Below are 17,206 nucleotides of genomic sequence, written 5' to 3'. Positions count from 1 at the left end.
TTGACCAGATTAATGTTTCATCCATCGGTAGACAAGCACACTTTCCAGCATTTCTGGAGTTGAAAAACTTAACTTTGCCCCTCCCTTCCTTTAGCTCTGCTGTCGACCAAATAGGATTACTGTGATGTTCTTCATAGGGACACTGTAACCCTCTTAAGATACAATACTTTTAGTATGGGGCAGCAATGTGTACAGAAAGGACCAATAAGTGTAGCCATCTTCTAACTCTCATAACACTTCTCTGATGATCCTGTTCACAAATAAAATTCAACGCTACTTCCATACCGTTGTAGCCCAAGGAGTTGCCTCATTATAGGATTTTCTATCTAGAACACCTGAAGGCTACACACAAAGTTTCCCACTTATTATAAAAACACTTCCAGTAACAAATATCCAGATTGTTTTCTCAAACGCTTGTTTACTTAAACCTTCACCAGAAAAGTTACAAAATCAAAGATTTAGAACTGAAGCACTCCCTTCCCTTACAAAATGCATTGCTTACATAAAACATGTGACTTGACTAATTGAAATAGCAAGAGCAAGAAAATATAAAATTATTACAGCATCTTATTCCTGCATTGGAGAATTTTACACCTACACTTTTGCTAATCGATATTTTTTTATACAAATCCGTTATTATTTTCTTAAGAACCATACATATGGGTGTATATATACACAGCATATGGGCCACAACCCTATGTAGGGCCGGCCGTGTTGTTTACGGGAGGCTTGGGAGACTTTGATGATGAATATCTATGGAATTATTACACAGCAGGTCACCTACAACCCATGGAGGGCCGGACGCGTGTTGCAAAAGGCTCAACATTAGTCTGCAATGAGGAGTTTCAAGATCCATAGAGTTTCAAGACCCATATTCAACATGAATAATATCATAAAGAAAAGGGAAAAAGGTAGCAAAGAGCCTGTAAGAGAGGACAGAGGGAAGTTAATGACTAGAGTGATGAGAGGACAGAAAGAAAAGCCAAGTAGGAGAAAGAGAGCCAAGACAAGGGGGCAATGACAGATAGAGCGAGACAAGGGAAAAGAGTTGCATTACGTATGATTCCAAATAGTGGGGGGTCAAGGCAATTGCTAGAGGGAAGTGGGTGGCGGGCTGGGGGGTAAGAAGGGGCACCAATCGATATTGTGCTGCTGCTCTCTGAACATTCACTGTCATTCACTCTAGAGCACAACTTTGCACTGTTAAAAATCAGGTTCAGGTGTCTCTCTACTGAGGTAGGCCTATGAAGTGCAAACTGAGCTGAAGATTTTCTGTTTAATGCTAGCAAAAAAATAAACTAGATACATACTAAGCTGCATTGCTTTGATTTAATTACCAAGAAAGACTGGCCATTAATGTTATATGGTTTCTAAATCGACTTATCCTGACCTTGGGAGAATTTATTGTATTCAAATACAGCTCAATATAAAATGTTTTTTGACTGAGCGAATACTAAAATTTAAACTGCATGTTTGCAGCAAATCTTAATCTTATCCCAATCGGCCTGTGTTATTTCAACATCAACTGCTTTAATGGTTCCCATATAAGCTTTCAATCAAGGCTGACAGTCAGGATTTCCATTCTAATGAATGTGGGTGCCAAGTAAATTTGGTTTTGATATGGCTTCGGTTACTCTCTCTAACAGCATCTGCGATAGCAGTGTTGAATAATGGAACGTTTCAAATTTTTTACAGAAATAGAAAATCTTTCCAAATTGTTACAACTGAATTGATTACAAAGCCATTATTCTTGTAATAAAATGTGGCTAAGCTTACTTATAGCCTGCAACATTACTTCTTTTAAAACATCTAGTTTGGCTTATAAACATCTTACAAGGCACAACCTGAACGTAGTTTCCGAATCGGTTTATAGAACAAACGTCATGATGACACCTTTCCACAGATTATTACTGTTGGTTATACCAAACAGGTAGTACTGGTTAAAACAGGTCTTACCAACTGAAATTCTCTACGTCTGTCATAGGCATGCTGGATTCCACTGTCTTGCCATAAGGATCTGATTGATGGTAGATGTTTTAAAAAAACCTGGGTCTCCACAACACCTTGTGCCACCATTGCTGCGCGAGTGTCAAACGCCATCATCCGTTCTCCATGCTTCTGATTGGAAGGGTCCCCCCAAGGAATATGAAGCTTCTCCCGTGCATCAACGAGCACTCGAACACCTTTAAATAGAGAAATACAACATATTAGGTTAACCCAACACCCTGTACTGATGCTAATGAATAGTTTTACAACGCTCATCTTTGGCCCTTTTAGAAGGGCAAAAATCAGCATACATTTCTTTAGTTGAAAACATCGGCCATCCAGGGTAAAGAAACTATACTTTGACGTTAACGCACCAGAAACCAAAGAACATTTTCTTTTTTTGATTTCAAATCATATTTTATTTATTAATCATAACAGAGATGATAGCGGCAAGAAAACATCAAAAGAATTACAATCATGTTGCCAAAGTACCGCAACCAGACATGGGTTATTACACAAAACAATACGTATACAGTAAAGAAAAATAAAGTACCATCCTTGCATTCACATTTTTGTACATAGTTCCGTAGAGCCCTCTGTCCAAGCCAAGTCATATCACACCATGTATGTTGCACCATTCCTGCTTCATGGTTCTAAGGTTGTCAAGCCCGTGAGCCCAAGATATAGCCGTCACAGTTCACGCAACACAGAGCCCATAATTCACTGAGAACGGACCTCATCGTATGGAGCTTCAAGGTGGGTCAAAGATGAAGGAGGCTCGGTCCAGTGAAGACCATAATTTTTTGTTGGTGACCTGCCATGGTGATGAGTGTAACGCGGGGTTGTCAGTGCCCCTAATGCAGGACAGCCATTCCCTCCAGGCATTGAAGGAGACCTCACCCGTTGATTTCCAATTACACAGGATCACCTTACATGCTAAAGTCAGTAGGAGATCCAGGAGCTGGCGGTCATGGTCACCTTTTAGTGATGGATCTAATGCCCCTAGGAGAATGTAGATGAATTCCCTCGTAGGGTGTATGTGTAGCGTGTGTGCAATGTAGTCAAAGATTTTTGCCCAGAAGGCGTGGAGCATGGGGCAATCAAACAACATGTGCGAAAGGTCACCAATACCAGAGGAGCAGTTCCAGCAATCCGGTGTGTCCCGTAGGCCAATCTTAAATAGCCTCTGTGGGGTCCAAAATGCTCTGTTGATAATCATATATTTGGTTTGTGATAGTATCGGCGATACCTTGTGCGTGAGTGCTGATGCATGTATCCTGACCCAGTCTATACTTATGCCAGTGTTTGTTTCTGATTCCCATTTCAACTCATTGCGCTTCATTGATTTGCTGGCCGTTGGCGCGAGTAGTTTGTATATTTTAGAGACAAAATGTCCAGTGGATTGAAAGTGGGGTAGCATAGTTTTTAGCCAAGGCTTCACTAGTTTGAATGTTTTAGTGGATAGGGCCGATTTTAGTTTTAAAAAGGCATAAAAGTCTATCGGCAACAGGGAGTGTCTGGCCTGTAGAGTCGAGAATGGCAATGGCATATTATCTTCGTACAGATCAGAGATCACATTAAGACCTTTATCGGACCAGTGGTCCCATACGACAGGTGATCCACTGATTTTAATGGACGGGTTACGCCATAAGGACGCAGAGGAGGAATTGTGGAATCGTTGACCATTGGCATGAGCGCGATCTAACCGCAGGAGGGCTCTCTTGGTATTGAGCATGATGTATTTAGAGTTCGTGAGATGCGAGAGGTCCATTGTTAGGACTGCAGATAGCGGGGTTTTGCCCATAATGGACTTTTCAATATTGATCCATAAGGGCGTGTAGACAGGATCCTCGATAAACCAGGAGGCTCCTTGCTTACAGAGAAAGGCGGTCTGGTAATTCCTGAAATTTGGCAACCCTAATCCCCCTTTAAGCTTTGGAAGTTGCAATTTTTTCATGGCAATTCTCGGCTTCTTACCTTTCCACAGGAAGTCCGAGATCAGTTTTTCAATCCTATGTAAAAAGTCCTCCGTGAAGGTCATGGGGAGCATACATGCCATATAATTCACCAAGGGACTGATCATCATTTTTAGTGTTTCAGCCCTGCCCCACCACAAAAGAAATTTAGGGGACCACCCATCCATCAGTTTTTGTATTTTCTTGTAGAGTATCTCCTCATTAATTTTTAAGGTGGATATCAAGTCTTTTTCGAATTCCATGCCTAAATATTTAAAACTCTTCGACTGCCAGGTAAGCCCGGAGTCGCCCAGGATGGCTTTATCACATAGATTATTCAACAACTTCACCTCAGTTTTATCCTTGTTCAAGGAGTATCCAGAAACAGCTGAGAAGTCATCTATTGTGGACATTAGCGCAGGGATAGCCTTAGCAGCTTGTTCGCTCATGACTAACACGTCGTCTGCATAAGCCGTGAGTTTAATTGTACAGTCAGTGAATCGGATTCCAGCGATGTCAGGGTTTTCCCTTATGTAGTACAGAAAAGGCTCAATAGCCAGGAGGAATAAGGACGGGGACAATGGACATCCCCGTCTAGTACCCTGCTCTAGACCAAATGGGGAGGAAAAAGCGCCGCCAGCTCGTACTCTAGCAGAGGGACAGGCATAGAGGGACATGACTAATTTAGTGAATGTGGGACCCAGGTCAAATTTATGTAGTACAGCATTTAAGTAACCCCAGTCTACTTTGTCGAACGCTTTTTCAGCGTCTAGTGTGATGGCGATGGTGGGTGTAGCTAAGAGTTTCGCCTTCTCAATGACATGAGCCAGGATTCTCGTATTGTCGCTCGAGAGCCTGTTCTTCAGAAAACCGGCTTGCGAGGGATGTATAAGAGACGGCAGGACTCTTTGAATGCGATTTGCTAGAATTGATGCTAGGAGCTTACAATCTAAATTTATCAGTGAGATAGGCCTGTAGTTTTTGGGGAGTTTGTGGTCCTTGCCTTCCTTGGGTATTACCGCAATCACAGCCTCTGCCATAGTCCCCTTAACTTTACCTGTATTGGTGATTTCATGAAAGACCTCTAGGAGAGGGGTGGAGAGAATATGGCCAAAGGACTTATAAAATTGTGCTGTATAGCCGTCAGGCCCAGGGGCTTTCCCCTTTTTGAAAGACTTGATCGCGCCAATAACCTCCGATTCAGAGATTGGTTCATTCAAGGAGTCTCTTTCCGCAGCCGTTGGTGTTGGGAGCGTGCAGTTGGAAAGGTATTTCTCCATTTTTACGCTGTCTACATGTATGTTCTTAGCATAAAGTTTCTCGTAAAAGCCCTTGAAGATATTCGCAATCTTAGTGGGGTCAGAGTTAGGAGTCCCATTGTCATCGAGTAAGGATGCAATGGTATTCTTTTGGATTTTAAATTTAAGATAAGCGGCTAATCCCTTCCCGGCTTTGTTCGAGTCACAAATTTTGAAACGCTTCCTCCTGTCTAACCAAATTCCCGCCTTTTCACTAATAAGTTTGTTATAGGTGTATTTCTGGTTGGACAGTTCAGTAAGAACCTCAGGGTTTCTATTTCTCAAGTATGTGTGCTGGAGTTTTGCAATGTCCTCCTCCAATTTTAACAAGGCTGCAGTGCGGTTCTTATTAATTGCAGACGACATTTTTATAATAACCCCCCTTATGGTGGATTTCAACGCATCCCATCGAGTGGTGTCTGAAGTGTCCCCTCTCTTGTTTAATAACAAAAAGTCTTTTATGGCAGTGTCAAGGGTTTCTTTGTGTCAGTGATAATGGTGTCATTGAATCGCCACATAGATTGACGGGTGGTCGGTTTAATATTAGACAATGTAAGGGAGACGCAGGAATGATCAGATACTAATCTGGGAGCAATGTCCGCGTCCTCAACTCTTGCCACCGCATTATTAGATATGAGTATATAGTCGATTCTTGAGAACGAGTCATGCGGTGGGGAATAGAATGAGTAATATCTGCCATCAGGGTGCATCAAGCGCCACGTGTCCACCAAATGAAACCTATGGCACAGTTTCATGAATGCCTTATGGGCCTTCCCCGGGCGAAAGGCGCATTTAGAGTCTCTATCTAGTATTGGGTCGTGTGGGAGGTTGAAGTCGCCCGCCAAAATATGGACTGCTGTGTCGGGGATGGAGTTTATCTGCTTCGTTAAGCCTACCCAGAAGGACGGATCATGTGTATTTGGGGCATAGATAGTCGTGATAAAGAAGTCAGTGTCATCCTTGAGTAGTCTCGCTGAGACCCATCTGCCTTTCGTATCTGATGCACTAGAGACTATTTCCACATTCGCATTTTTAGCCACTAGCATTACCACCCCATTCTTTTTTGAAATCGCCTCAGAGCCTATCACTTCGGTATAATACTTATTGCGTAGTGTGTGGAATTGCTTTGCTTTCAGTTTCTTGCAATAAGGCTATATCTCCATGCTGTCTTCGTAAATAGTCAAGTATCTTTTGGCGTTTAACTGGCTGGTTGAGTCCTTTTACATTCAATGATAGTATTTTAAGGTTAGTTACAGTTGTCGTTCCTATCGGAGTGTCTATAACAGCAGCCATCAACTATGCATCCAGTAATATCGTCTCATAACACATGTGTATACATAAGGACTAGGCCGTGGAAGCAGTCTCATACCCCTTAAGGAGTCGACAGCATCTTTTGACACACATGATGTGGGGCTAGGACAGTATGCAGGATACAGAGGTACAGAGTATAAGCTTCGGAACATAATGTGGTACATTGGATGTAAGCTAGTATGCAAGGCGGACAGAATTAAGCAAAACCATATACGAAATAACAAAACAACCCCTCCCTTCCTCCCTTCCAACCTCCCACCGCCCTCCTCCCTCACCCACTTCCCACCCCTCCCTCCCCAATAGTAGATACAACAGAACATGGCGACTCAGGAATGACGACCAATCGGCCGCCTCCAAGCAACTTACTCTTAATTACGATTCTACAGGCTGCAATCCTAATACTGAGGAATTAGCCCAAATGTGTTAGGCAACAACAAACAATAAACAATAAACAGCGCTGGTGCCAGAACATTAAACACAGGTAAAGCACTGCTTTGGGTTCAGTGTCAGGACCAAATATATCAGTACTTGCAAAGAATTATCGTAAGCGGGGTCAACAACAGGTCAACAGCAGGGCATAGTGCCTCTTTAAGGCCCATAAGGGGCATGAACAGTATCATGGTAGCATGTTATCATATCATCATATCACATTAGCATAGGTATGGTGTCGTGGTTGCGGTAGCAAGGATAGAACCATACTGAGGCAGCTTATAATGATATTTGTTTCAAGGTGAAGGTTCATCCGAACGTTCAAGGGATCGGTCTAATAGTTCTAATCTAGATATCTAATCTATCTAATCTAGATATTTCAGGTTAAGGGTTCACCAGATAATTCAAGGGGTCGTTCCAATATAGATCTGTCATCAGGTGGATAGCTGAGATAGGGCCCAAGGGTACAGAGTACATTACCGTGTCATTACCGTCCAGAGGCCACTAATGCTCATCAACCAGGCATCAAGTCCAAGACAAGAGAGCCGCATATCAGGTCCAGTTCAGATAGGCACTTTTATAAGAGTTCCGGAGTATGAGATTGGTAGAACAAAATTTCAAAATCAGAGTTTATCCGAGGCCAGACGCAGAGGCTCCCTGTTGATCTGGGGAGGAGACTTCCATACTGCCATCACCACGGTCAAACAGGAGTTGTCGTAGTTTTCGCGGATCTAAGAACACATGGGATATGCCTTGTATCGTCACTCTAAACTTAGTTGGACCGATAAAGCCATACAGATGACCAAGTGACTTTAGTTGGGGTCTCATTGCAAGGAAGGCTTTTCTGATCTCCATAGTTTCCTTACTGAAGTCCTGTGAGATGAAGATTTTTTGGCCTTTCCATAGTACGTGGTTGTGTTTACGAGCGAAGGTGAGTATCTGTTCTGTATGCTGGTACCTTAGTGGTTTGCACACAATCGCTCTTGGGCCCTTTTGGTCCTTTGAGATTCGCCCTGGCACCCTATGCGCCCTGTCAAACTCCAGTGGCTGAGTGAAAGTTAGATTTGTGGCCTGCGTGAACCACTCCGAGGAAGGGTATGCAGGACTCATGTTTCTCCTCCGATTTCTCCGGCATACCAAAAATTCTTAGATTCCCTCTTCTGTTTCTGTCCTCCAACTCTGCAACCTTCCTCACGAGATGGTCAGAGCACAAGGAAAGGTTCTTGACAGCTCCACATGTTTTATTTTCAAGGTCTTCCAATTTGCTTATCCTTGTCTCGGTGTCGGTTAATCTCGAGTTGATGTCCTTAATGTCTTGGCGGATAGCGACAACCTCTTCCTTGGTAGATTTGGCCAAGTCCCTGACTTCTTCTAGCCTGCTCAAGATTGTTTCGACGGCTTCCTCCATTTTTTTCCCTTTGATCGGTGTCGGTGGGTTAGATTTCAGGCGTTTGGCAGCTGCACCATTCTCCTTTTCTCCCATATTGTGAATGCTTAGGCGATGGGTTGTACAGGCGTCTTGGGGTTACAGGCATGTAGCGATGAGACCACGTATGTTTGGATTGCGGAGTATACGCCCCTCCCTTTTCAAAGATGCTCTTTATAGCTGCTCCTTGTGAATATCAGCTCGTAATGGTAATTACAGCAGTAGACCAACAGTAGACAGGCAGGTAGCCACAAGTAGGTAAGCACCTAATACGCTGCGGGGTCCCCAACTCGAAGCAGCAAACCCTTGCTCTTTATCCAGTGCCGCACGTGGCTTCACTTTACTCAACTTCCTGCATACGAGAAGTTTATGCGTTTCGCGGCAGGGTGATGTACCATTCAGGCTGCCATCATGGAGATAAATGAGTTAAAGAGTCTGTGGTTGTACGACCCGTAGTACACACAGACAATCAATGTGCCGCAGTGAGGGGGGGGAGGACGTGTAAAAGTCATCAGATGCAGACGTGCACTGTGTTTTCCAAGAACGCCCGTAAACACTATGATGTTATGAGGGCAGTACACTACTTATGAGGGCGGTACACTACTTCGCTGAGCCCCACGATCAGCCGTCAATTTGTTGGAGCGCTTTGGGTTTTCAGATGCTGCGCTGTTGTGTGCCGGTGTTTTCGCGCTCTTTTCACGCCTTTTTCTAGCGTCTTAGGCTCCCGCTGCTGCCCCGGTGAGCGAACTTGGCGCCCTGGTTCAGTCGCGCTGTCGTTTTATACATTAACACATTTCTTGGCAGAGATTTTTGGCATCCATATTGATCTCACAGCTATCTCAGGCATCATTCCAATTTACGCCGTTTCAGCTCAGACCTTCAATCACCGTCATACACCACCTAGGCATTGTGGGCGCTGACAGACTTGAGATTAGTGGAAGTGTTCAGTTACTTAAAGCGCTAAATTCAATGTAGAGCGCATGGTGGGCGGAGTAATTGTGGAGTTCAGCTCCTCGTGGGTACAACCAGAGGCAACACTGCATTAGAGCCCTGGATGGCTTGAGCGCGGTAGCAGACATGCTGGGAAGCCGCCATTTTAGCTAATTAGACCCTACGCTGCATTTTCACGAGCTGCACGTTTTGCCAGCAGCATGTTACCAACAGCGTATTCCTGTGAGGTTCTTCTACTCACGATTCCGTTGCCGTAGCTTGCATTTCAATGCGGGCGGGCGCTTCCAGTCAGTGACTCATGATGAGACCGGGGCCCCGGGAGACCGCGTGGATGTGTCCGGAGGCGGGCTCCGGCGTGAAACGCACTTCCTCCGGTCAGGGGAAAAACGGTCCGTTTAATCCCGTTTCTCTCGACGGATCAAGCCCAAACTTCTCCCATTTGTAGTTCTGGCGTTCCGACGGCCAGGCACCCGTTTTGGTCCGGGTTGGAGTTGGATCGCAGCCCTTGTATGGCAATTGCTCACAGCCGCTTGGAGGAGGACAGGATTAAGCCGCCATTATTCCGGCGTCCAAGCCAAGCCCCCTCAAGAACATTTTCAACCAAACAACTTTCTAAACAGAAAAGACATCTTAGGTTTGTTAAGTAATTTACTTCACAGCCGAATCGTTTTCTAGTGTACCCAAATCCATCATGTAAATTATGGCCAAATCACCACCACTACAATTTCTTCAATAGCATCCTCTTACCCATCAACCCCCTGTCCAACCAAACCTAGCTGGTATTATTGGGGCCTTACAAAAGAGGAACTTTATTTGAAATGTAGTTCTCACTCACGTTATTAAAATGTTAGTTTGTGCAACCATTTTGTCAACAACGTGATGCTTACCTCGAAGAGATCTTCCAAATCAAAATAACCCTTAATCCAGTAGTGATTTTGGATGGGTGTACTCACACAAATAACTTTATGGTAGATGTCATGCTGATAGCATGCTAACCAATACACATCTTGCAAGGGGGGGGGGGGGGCACACAATGCTGAAAGAATCAAAATGCACAGCCATGCTATCTACTCACACTTGCTGGCATTTTTTTTTTTAAATGTATACGTGCTCTTAAACTCTCTAAACATTTACTGTCATTCACTCTAGAGCACAAGCACAAGCACAATGCCTTTTCATCTGGGTTCCTGGTGGAGCGCGCGTCACAGTCCATGGGTAGCAGTACAACCCCCCCCCCTCCCCCATAGGCACATCTGCAGCCTATCATCGCCCGTATGCGGAATTTCTGCGACCGGGACAGTCTTGCGATTGGCGCATGAGCGAGGCCAGGTCTAGTACCAGGGTGAGGCCATCTCCTTATATCCTGGCTTCACGCCGCTGGTCCAGGAGGTCCACCAGACGCTTGTGGGCATGAGGGCCTCGCTGAGAGAACTGGGCCTTCGGTATGGCATGCTATATACCCCGCCCGCCTCAGTGTGGACGTTCAGGGCAGTTCTCGTATTTTCAACACACCCATGGAGGCCCAAGCATTTTGTAAATCTTACGCCAAAGAGCTGCAGTCCCCCGGAGAAGATCTGTGCACCTCCCCTCCAAATCTACATGCCACAAAAAGTTCAGAGCTATTCGCTGAAGACTGAGGTACTGGTCAGGGCGCATACGTGCCCGCTCCAGATGCTATACTTCGAACTTTAGCAACGTTGGAGGAGAATAACAGACTACGCTTACAATTGCGGAGTCCTTCAGTCCAAGGTGATCCCTGTAAGGCAGTTGCTCCGCATCATGTGGGGAGCTAAGTTTGGGCGACCCGCTGCCGCGCTTGGCTAGTTTTGAGAGGACCGCTTTCTTTCTCCATTACTCTTTAGCAGTTACCTTGTATCCCGTTTTCCATTGGTCAGAATGACACTTTATTGGAAGTTATCGGCGAAGCGTTGACTACCCCCCACGGTGTGCATCACCAAGTCTACTTGTCGTACTGGGTGTTTTGTTTAATTTACAAATGGGTTGCCAATGAGACCAGGTGTGCCCAGGCTGGGTGGGGTATGGAAGTGGGATGTTTGTTAACACCCCACACAATGTAGAAGACTGCATTACCGCTCTGTAACACTGATACCATACAATGCCCCTAAACTGCAACATGCACTCCCGTGGGCTGGAGATCTGGTATATTACCTGAACATCAGTGGCATCAGTAAACAGGTGCTGCAGTACTTGGTTCGGATGGGATAAAAATAGCTTCCTGCAGGAGACGCATCTGTCCACTGGCCCTGTCCCGATCTATGCCTTGGCCTGGGGCCCACACAGATACTTTTCCAATTATAGCTCCGATTCCTGTGGAGAATGCATTTTGATCCATTGCTCACTTCCTTTCTCGTTTTTATCAAGCACTGTGGATGCGGAAGTGAGGTATGTGGTGGTCATTGGCCGACTGGCAGGTCACTGTATTGCCCCTGAATGTATATGCCCCTAATGTCGATTACCCAAAGTTCTTCCACAGTTTGTTGCAACTTTTGGGCAGGGTGTACAAAGACCATATAATGGTTGGGGGGGGGGCTCAATTTATGTTTCAATCCCGCGTTGGACTCCACTGGGTACTGGAGGCAAGCCCCGGGCGACAGGTGCTGCACAGTATTTGCTTAGGGATGCATGGTATCACCAAAACACACAGCTCCCGGGCCACACCTTTTACTCTTCTCCACACGTTACCTGGTCATGGCTGGACCGCTGGTTCCTTTCTCTCTCTCTTCCCCTGGCTGGACGAGGTAAAATGTTTCTCCAACACCTTGCCAGACCATGCGCAGATGCACATGAGTTTGAACATTCCCCTCCCGGGCACCGGGGCTAGAGCCTGCACTGGGCTGGGGGAGCAGCCGGAACCCTATGGTGGTGAACTGGCTCAAGAGCTTTACGATTTGCGACACGACCAGTGAACTATATGCCATGATGCATCCCCCTTCATCTCACCATCAGACTATTTGGCAACACATTCATGCTTACCTGCAATGTCTGGACACACCCTCACAATGATTGGCCCACTTAAAGCCCCAGCTACTCTGCCAAGAACTCAATGCTTCCTTTTTTCATTAATAGCCTTCCTGCTGCGACATACTTCACTCCTCTCTCAGTCTCACCGAAACCCCACCACAACACCTTTTTGCATGGTACTGCAGGTCAGTGTTGTTCATTAGTTATCGTTCACTGCCATCACTCTAGACACTGGACGTGCTTTATCTTTTCACACGTAAATGCAGAATGCTTGTGTGGGTGTTTATGTTACTACCATCACATACTATATGTAGTTCATGTCACGAAATTTGGTGTTGCTTTGTCTGTATCTGAAAATGATGGATACACACAAAAAATATGCATCCTCACAACATTTTATCAAGTGTAATTCAGACAGATCCTTCAGACACCCACGAACACCTGAGGATGTAATTCACAATGTACCTAAAATCCTTGACATTTATGTTTTTGCTAATTTGCTCATCTTTCTTTTTGTTCATATACTACTGAAAACCTCATGAAACATTATGAAAAAAAGAAAGGAGGAATCCGTATAGAGAAAAACGTATCTTTACCAAGTCCATCACTACTAACAGTCACCAACAATAGGAATTCAACAATTTTTCATTGAGGAGGTCTGCTTTGGGTAGGGAACTATGGTGTGATATTCACTGGATGTCCCTTTCCTTTTAAGGTACCAATGCATCATCTGTAAAACCATTCAGATTAAGAAAACCCCAACTACCTAGCAGACAAACATACCGCTTTCCAATTAAAGTGAAACCTGCTGTTAAAAACAAGAGCTGGCAAAGCTAATCAGTTTTATCTTTTGGGTTTTGCTCTTTGCAGATGTTGTTTAGAAGAGGCAAAAAGATTATTGCTGATCACTGGCAAAAAAAGCAACCCAAAGAAATCCAGTACGATGGAACCAGGTGTCATTGTATTATGGCAGCCTCCTACCATGAAGTGTGTGTACACATGCATCATCAGGTAGGAGTCCTAATGAAGCTGACATTTTTAGGTCTCGCCTGTCGATGCGCATGCGCATCGAGCAAGGCGAGAGTATTGCGAGTTATCCACTCTTTATCCACACTGCAAGGAATCGTGGCGATTCCTTGCAGTGCCCGTGACTTTTAGGGTCAATGCGCATGCGCATTAAGCTTATGCGCATGCGCATTGACCTTAAAAGTCACGGGCGCGTGCATGTCCGTCTTTGTTTACCCGCTCCGCCCCCTCCCGCCGTGTCGCATTTCTCCTCCCCCTCCCCTCTCTTCCTTCCGTCTAACTTCCTTCCGTGTAACATCGCCGCAACGGTCACATCACTCGTCTTTCCTAACACTAAGGCTAACCCTCCGTCCTCCAAGCCCACCCCCCCCTCCCCCGGTTACACTCCACGCGGTTTGCGTCCCTTGCGCAGCTCACCCGCTCCGCCCCCTCCCCTTCCCGCCGTGTCGCAGCCTACAGCAAGACTGACGCTTTTCTTGCATTTAAGTCCGTACACCTAGAGATGTTTGTGCGTCCCCAAAAAGTACTGACTTCAAGAACATGGTAAGCATAAACGTGGACTCATAAAGGGTGCTTTCTGTGTGAAGCTGCCCTGCGCCTGCTGTCAGGTCAGATCCCAGGGTCGAGTGTCCGTGTCCAGGGATGCTCCATGCTCGGCACAGTACTTCCAGAGCCTAGGTGATGTGTGGTCGTGTGTCAGGTAACGACGGTGGCTCTAAAAATAGATGTGATAACCGAGAGGGACAATAGGAGCTCGCAGTGATAACTTTTCAGTGAAAGGTGAAACTAGGTCAGCAGCCCAGTTGCGTAAGCAGCTGCTCTGGATTCCCTGCCCGCATGTGAACTCGTTGTGTAACTCGCATGCTAACAAAGACATCACATGGGCCAGGCTCAGGAAACTGCCGAATTTTAATGACTACTAACTCGCATCTTCTGCTCTGCTTGTCGAGCAGTCGTCATTTCCATAGAATGACTACAGAACAGTACTAAGTATCAGGGCCCAAACTAAAATTGTTATATTTATAGTGGGCTGCGGAAATCATTACATTGCCCACTTCTCTCTTGAAAACATGCATGGCCACTGCTTGCTGTGTAAGATCGCTGAATATCACCGACGAGGCCATCTCCACGGATAATGGGAAGACAGGGTGCTTCCTGGGCTAATGATCTGGTGTGAAACAGGCAGGCCCAAGCTGTAAACTCGACTTCTCAAGATCACGGAATGGTGGATCCTGATAACAAACTCTCTCTCCCTGTGCTTCTGTACTTTTGTTTGCACGGATTAATGGGACTTAACAATAGGATGCTCTATGAAATAATGGACGTTTACATGGACAGTTTAAACCCCCTATTGATTCAGTATGTGTGCTCACGACCCAACTTCTGCACCGTATGATACTTATTGTATAGTAAGCCGCAGCAGTACATTGTTTTGGATTACTAAAAAGCATTTTGATTTCGTAAACTTTGAACGTTAACTGGTAAGGATGTCTGGTAATTCACTCACTCACACTCACTCACTCACCCTCACTCACACTCACTCACTCACTCACACTCACTCACTCACCCTCACTCACACTCACTCACTCACACTCACTCACTCACCCTCACTCACCCTCACTCACTCACTCACCCTCACTCACTCACTCACCCTCACTCACTCACCCTCACTCACCCTCACTCACCCTCACTCACCCTCACTCACCCTCACTCACCCTCACTCACCCTCACTCACCCTCACTCACCCTCACTCACCCTCACTCACCCTCACTCACCCTCACTCACCCTCACTCACCCTCACTCACCCTCCCTCACCCTCCCTCACCCTCAACCCCTCACCCTCCCTCACCCTCAACCCCTCACCCTCACTCACCCTCAACCCCTCACCCTCACTCACCCTCAACCCCTCACCCTCACTCACCCTCAACCCCTCACCCTCACTCACCCTCAACCCCTCACCCTCACTCACCCTCAACCCCTCACCCTCAACCCCTCACCCTCAACCCCTCACCCTCACTCACCCCCACTCACCCCCACTCACCCTCACTCACCCTCACTCACCCTCACTCACCCTCACTCACCCTCACTCACCCTCACTCACCCTCACTCACCCTCACTCACCCTCACTCACCCTCACTCACCCTCACTCACCCTCACTCACCCTCACTCACCCTCACTCACCCTCACACTCACCCACCCTCACTCACCCTCACTCACCCTCACCCTCACTCACCCTCAACCCTTCACTCACCCTCAACCCCTCACCCACCCTCAACCCCTCACCCTCAACCCCTCACCCTCAACCCCTCACCCTCAACCCCTCACCCTCAACCCCTCACCCTCAACCCCTCACCCTCAACCCCTCACCCTCAACCCCTCACCCTCAACCCCTCACCCTCAACCCCTCACCCTCAACCCCTCACCCTCAACCCCTCACTCACCCTCAACCCCTCACTCACCCTCAACCCCTCAGCCTCACCCTCACTCACCCTCAACCCCTCACTCACCCTCACCCTCAACCCCTCACTCACCCTCACCCTCACTCACCCTCACCCTCACCCTCACTCACCCTCACCCTCACTCACCCTCAACCCCTCACCCACCCTCAACCCCTCACCCACCCTCAACCCCTCACCCACCCTCAACCCCTCACCCTCACTCACCCTCACTCACCCTCAACCCCTCACTCACCCTCACTCACCCTCAACCCCTCACTCACCCTCAACCCCTCACTCACCCTCACTCACCCTCACCCTCAACCCCTCAGCCTCACCCTCACTCACCCTCAACCCCTCACCCTCACTCACCCTCAACCTCATGCTAAAGATTTACAAAAAAACCCATAAACAATTCTAAAAGCACTAACTCTAATGCTGCGAGACCTATTGCATTTCTAATGCTTGTTTAATCATTCCAATATGGCAGGGAGGAGCAATTAAGGAGCCTCGGGGAGAGGATTAATTTAAAGTGGGCACGCATGGGATGGGGAAGCTAGAGCAGGAATGAGATGGGGAAGCAGCACACGAAGAGGGAGAGAAAGTAAGAAAAATACATTTAACTTCCCAGTGCTAAAGTAAACACCCCAAATTTCTCGAACTCATTCTTGCCTACTTCAGTGGATGTGAACACGCTTGCCAAACATTAGGACCACATGGCATACAGTAAAATACCCAAGACTTAAAACGTTAAAAACGAACACTTCCACGTCATAAAAACCTACTAACATTACACTATCACTCAGCTCTCCCAGAGCATTAGAAAAGCAAACATTTTCATATAAGCCTACAAAAGTCAGTTTAGTCTAAGGAAAAAAATCTACCAAAAACAAAAGTTGTTGTATTCTTTGGAAGAGCAAGAGTAATAGTAACAAGCATTGGCATAGCCAATAGGTCTCGTCTTTGGGGCCTTATAAGTATTTAGTTATGCAGCACAATATCCTTGGAGCAACTACATCAACTGTTGCATGGCTAAACACTTATAAGGTCCCAAAGGAGAGACCTATTGGCTATGCCAATGCTTGTTGTAACTGGGGCCTGTTTTGAAGTGGTGCTGCAATATCGTCCCTCAGTAACAAAAACAGCAGTGCTCCACAGTGCCTCCCAAAGGAGACTGGCCCTTTAAAATTGCCAGGACTGCTTTGAGTTCCCAGTCTGGCCCTTTTAAAAAGGCATTGTGGGAAGATTGTAAGGATTCAGGAAGAAAGGGCACTGGTCTCAAAATCCAGTCGGGTATTCAAGAATATTCAGAATAAATATGTGGGGATCAATTTACTCACAATGAATTTCACTATAGACCATTTGCATCTTTTTGGCCATTGTTAAATTCATTGCAGACCATTTGCA

At 46.3% G+C, this 17,206-nt stretch overlaps 1 protein-coding gene across 1 annotated transcript in view; it reads right to left on the bottom strand.

The window, feature by feature from the left end:
• GNA13 (G protein subunit alpha 13) overlaps positions 1 to 17,206 on the bottom strand; it is a 201,225-nt gene that overhangs the window by 168,351 nt on the left and 15,668 nt on the right. The window contains exon 2 of the mRNA XM_086930946.1: positions 1,957 to 2,183. Coding sequence (XP_086787072.1) covers positions 1,957 to 2,183 — 227 coding nt within the window. The remainder of the gene's footprint in view (positions 1 to 1,956; positions 2,184 to 17,206) is intronic.

Source organism: Lissotriton vulgaris, chromosome 7, assembly GCF_964263255.1.
Source record: "Lissotriton vulgaris chromosome 7, aLisVul1.2, whole genome shotgun sequence".
Classification (NCBI taxonomy): Eukaryota; Metazoa; Chordata; class Amphibia; order Caudata; family Salamandridae; genus Lissotriton; species Lissotriton vulgaris.
Note: the sequence above shows the minus strand (reverse complement) of the source record. Positions and strands in the feature narration are given on the sequence as shown.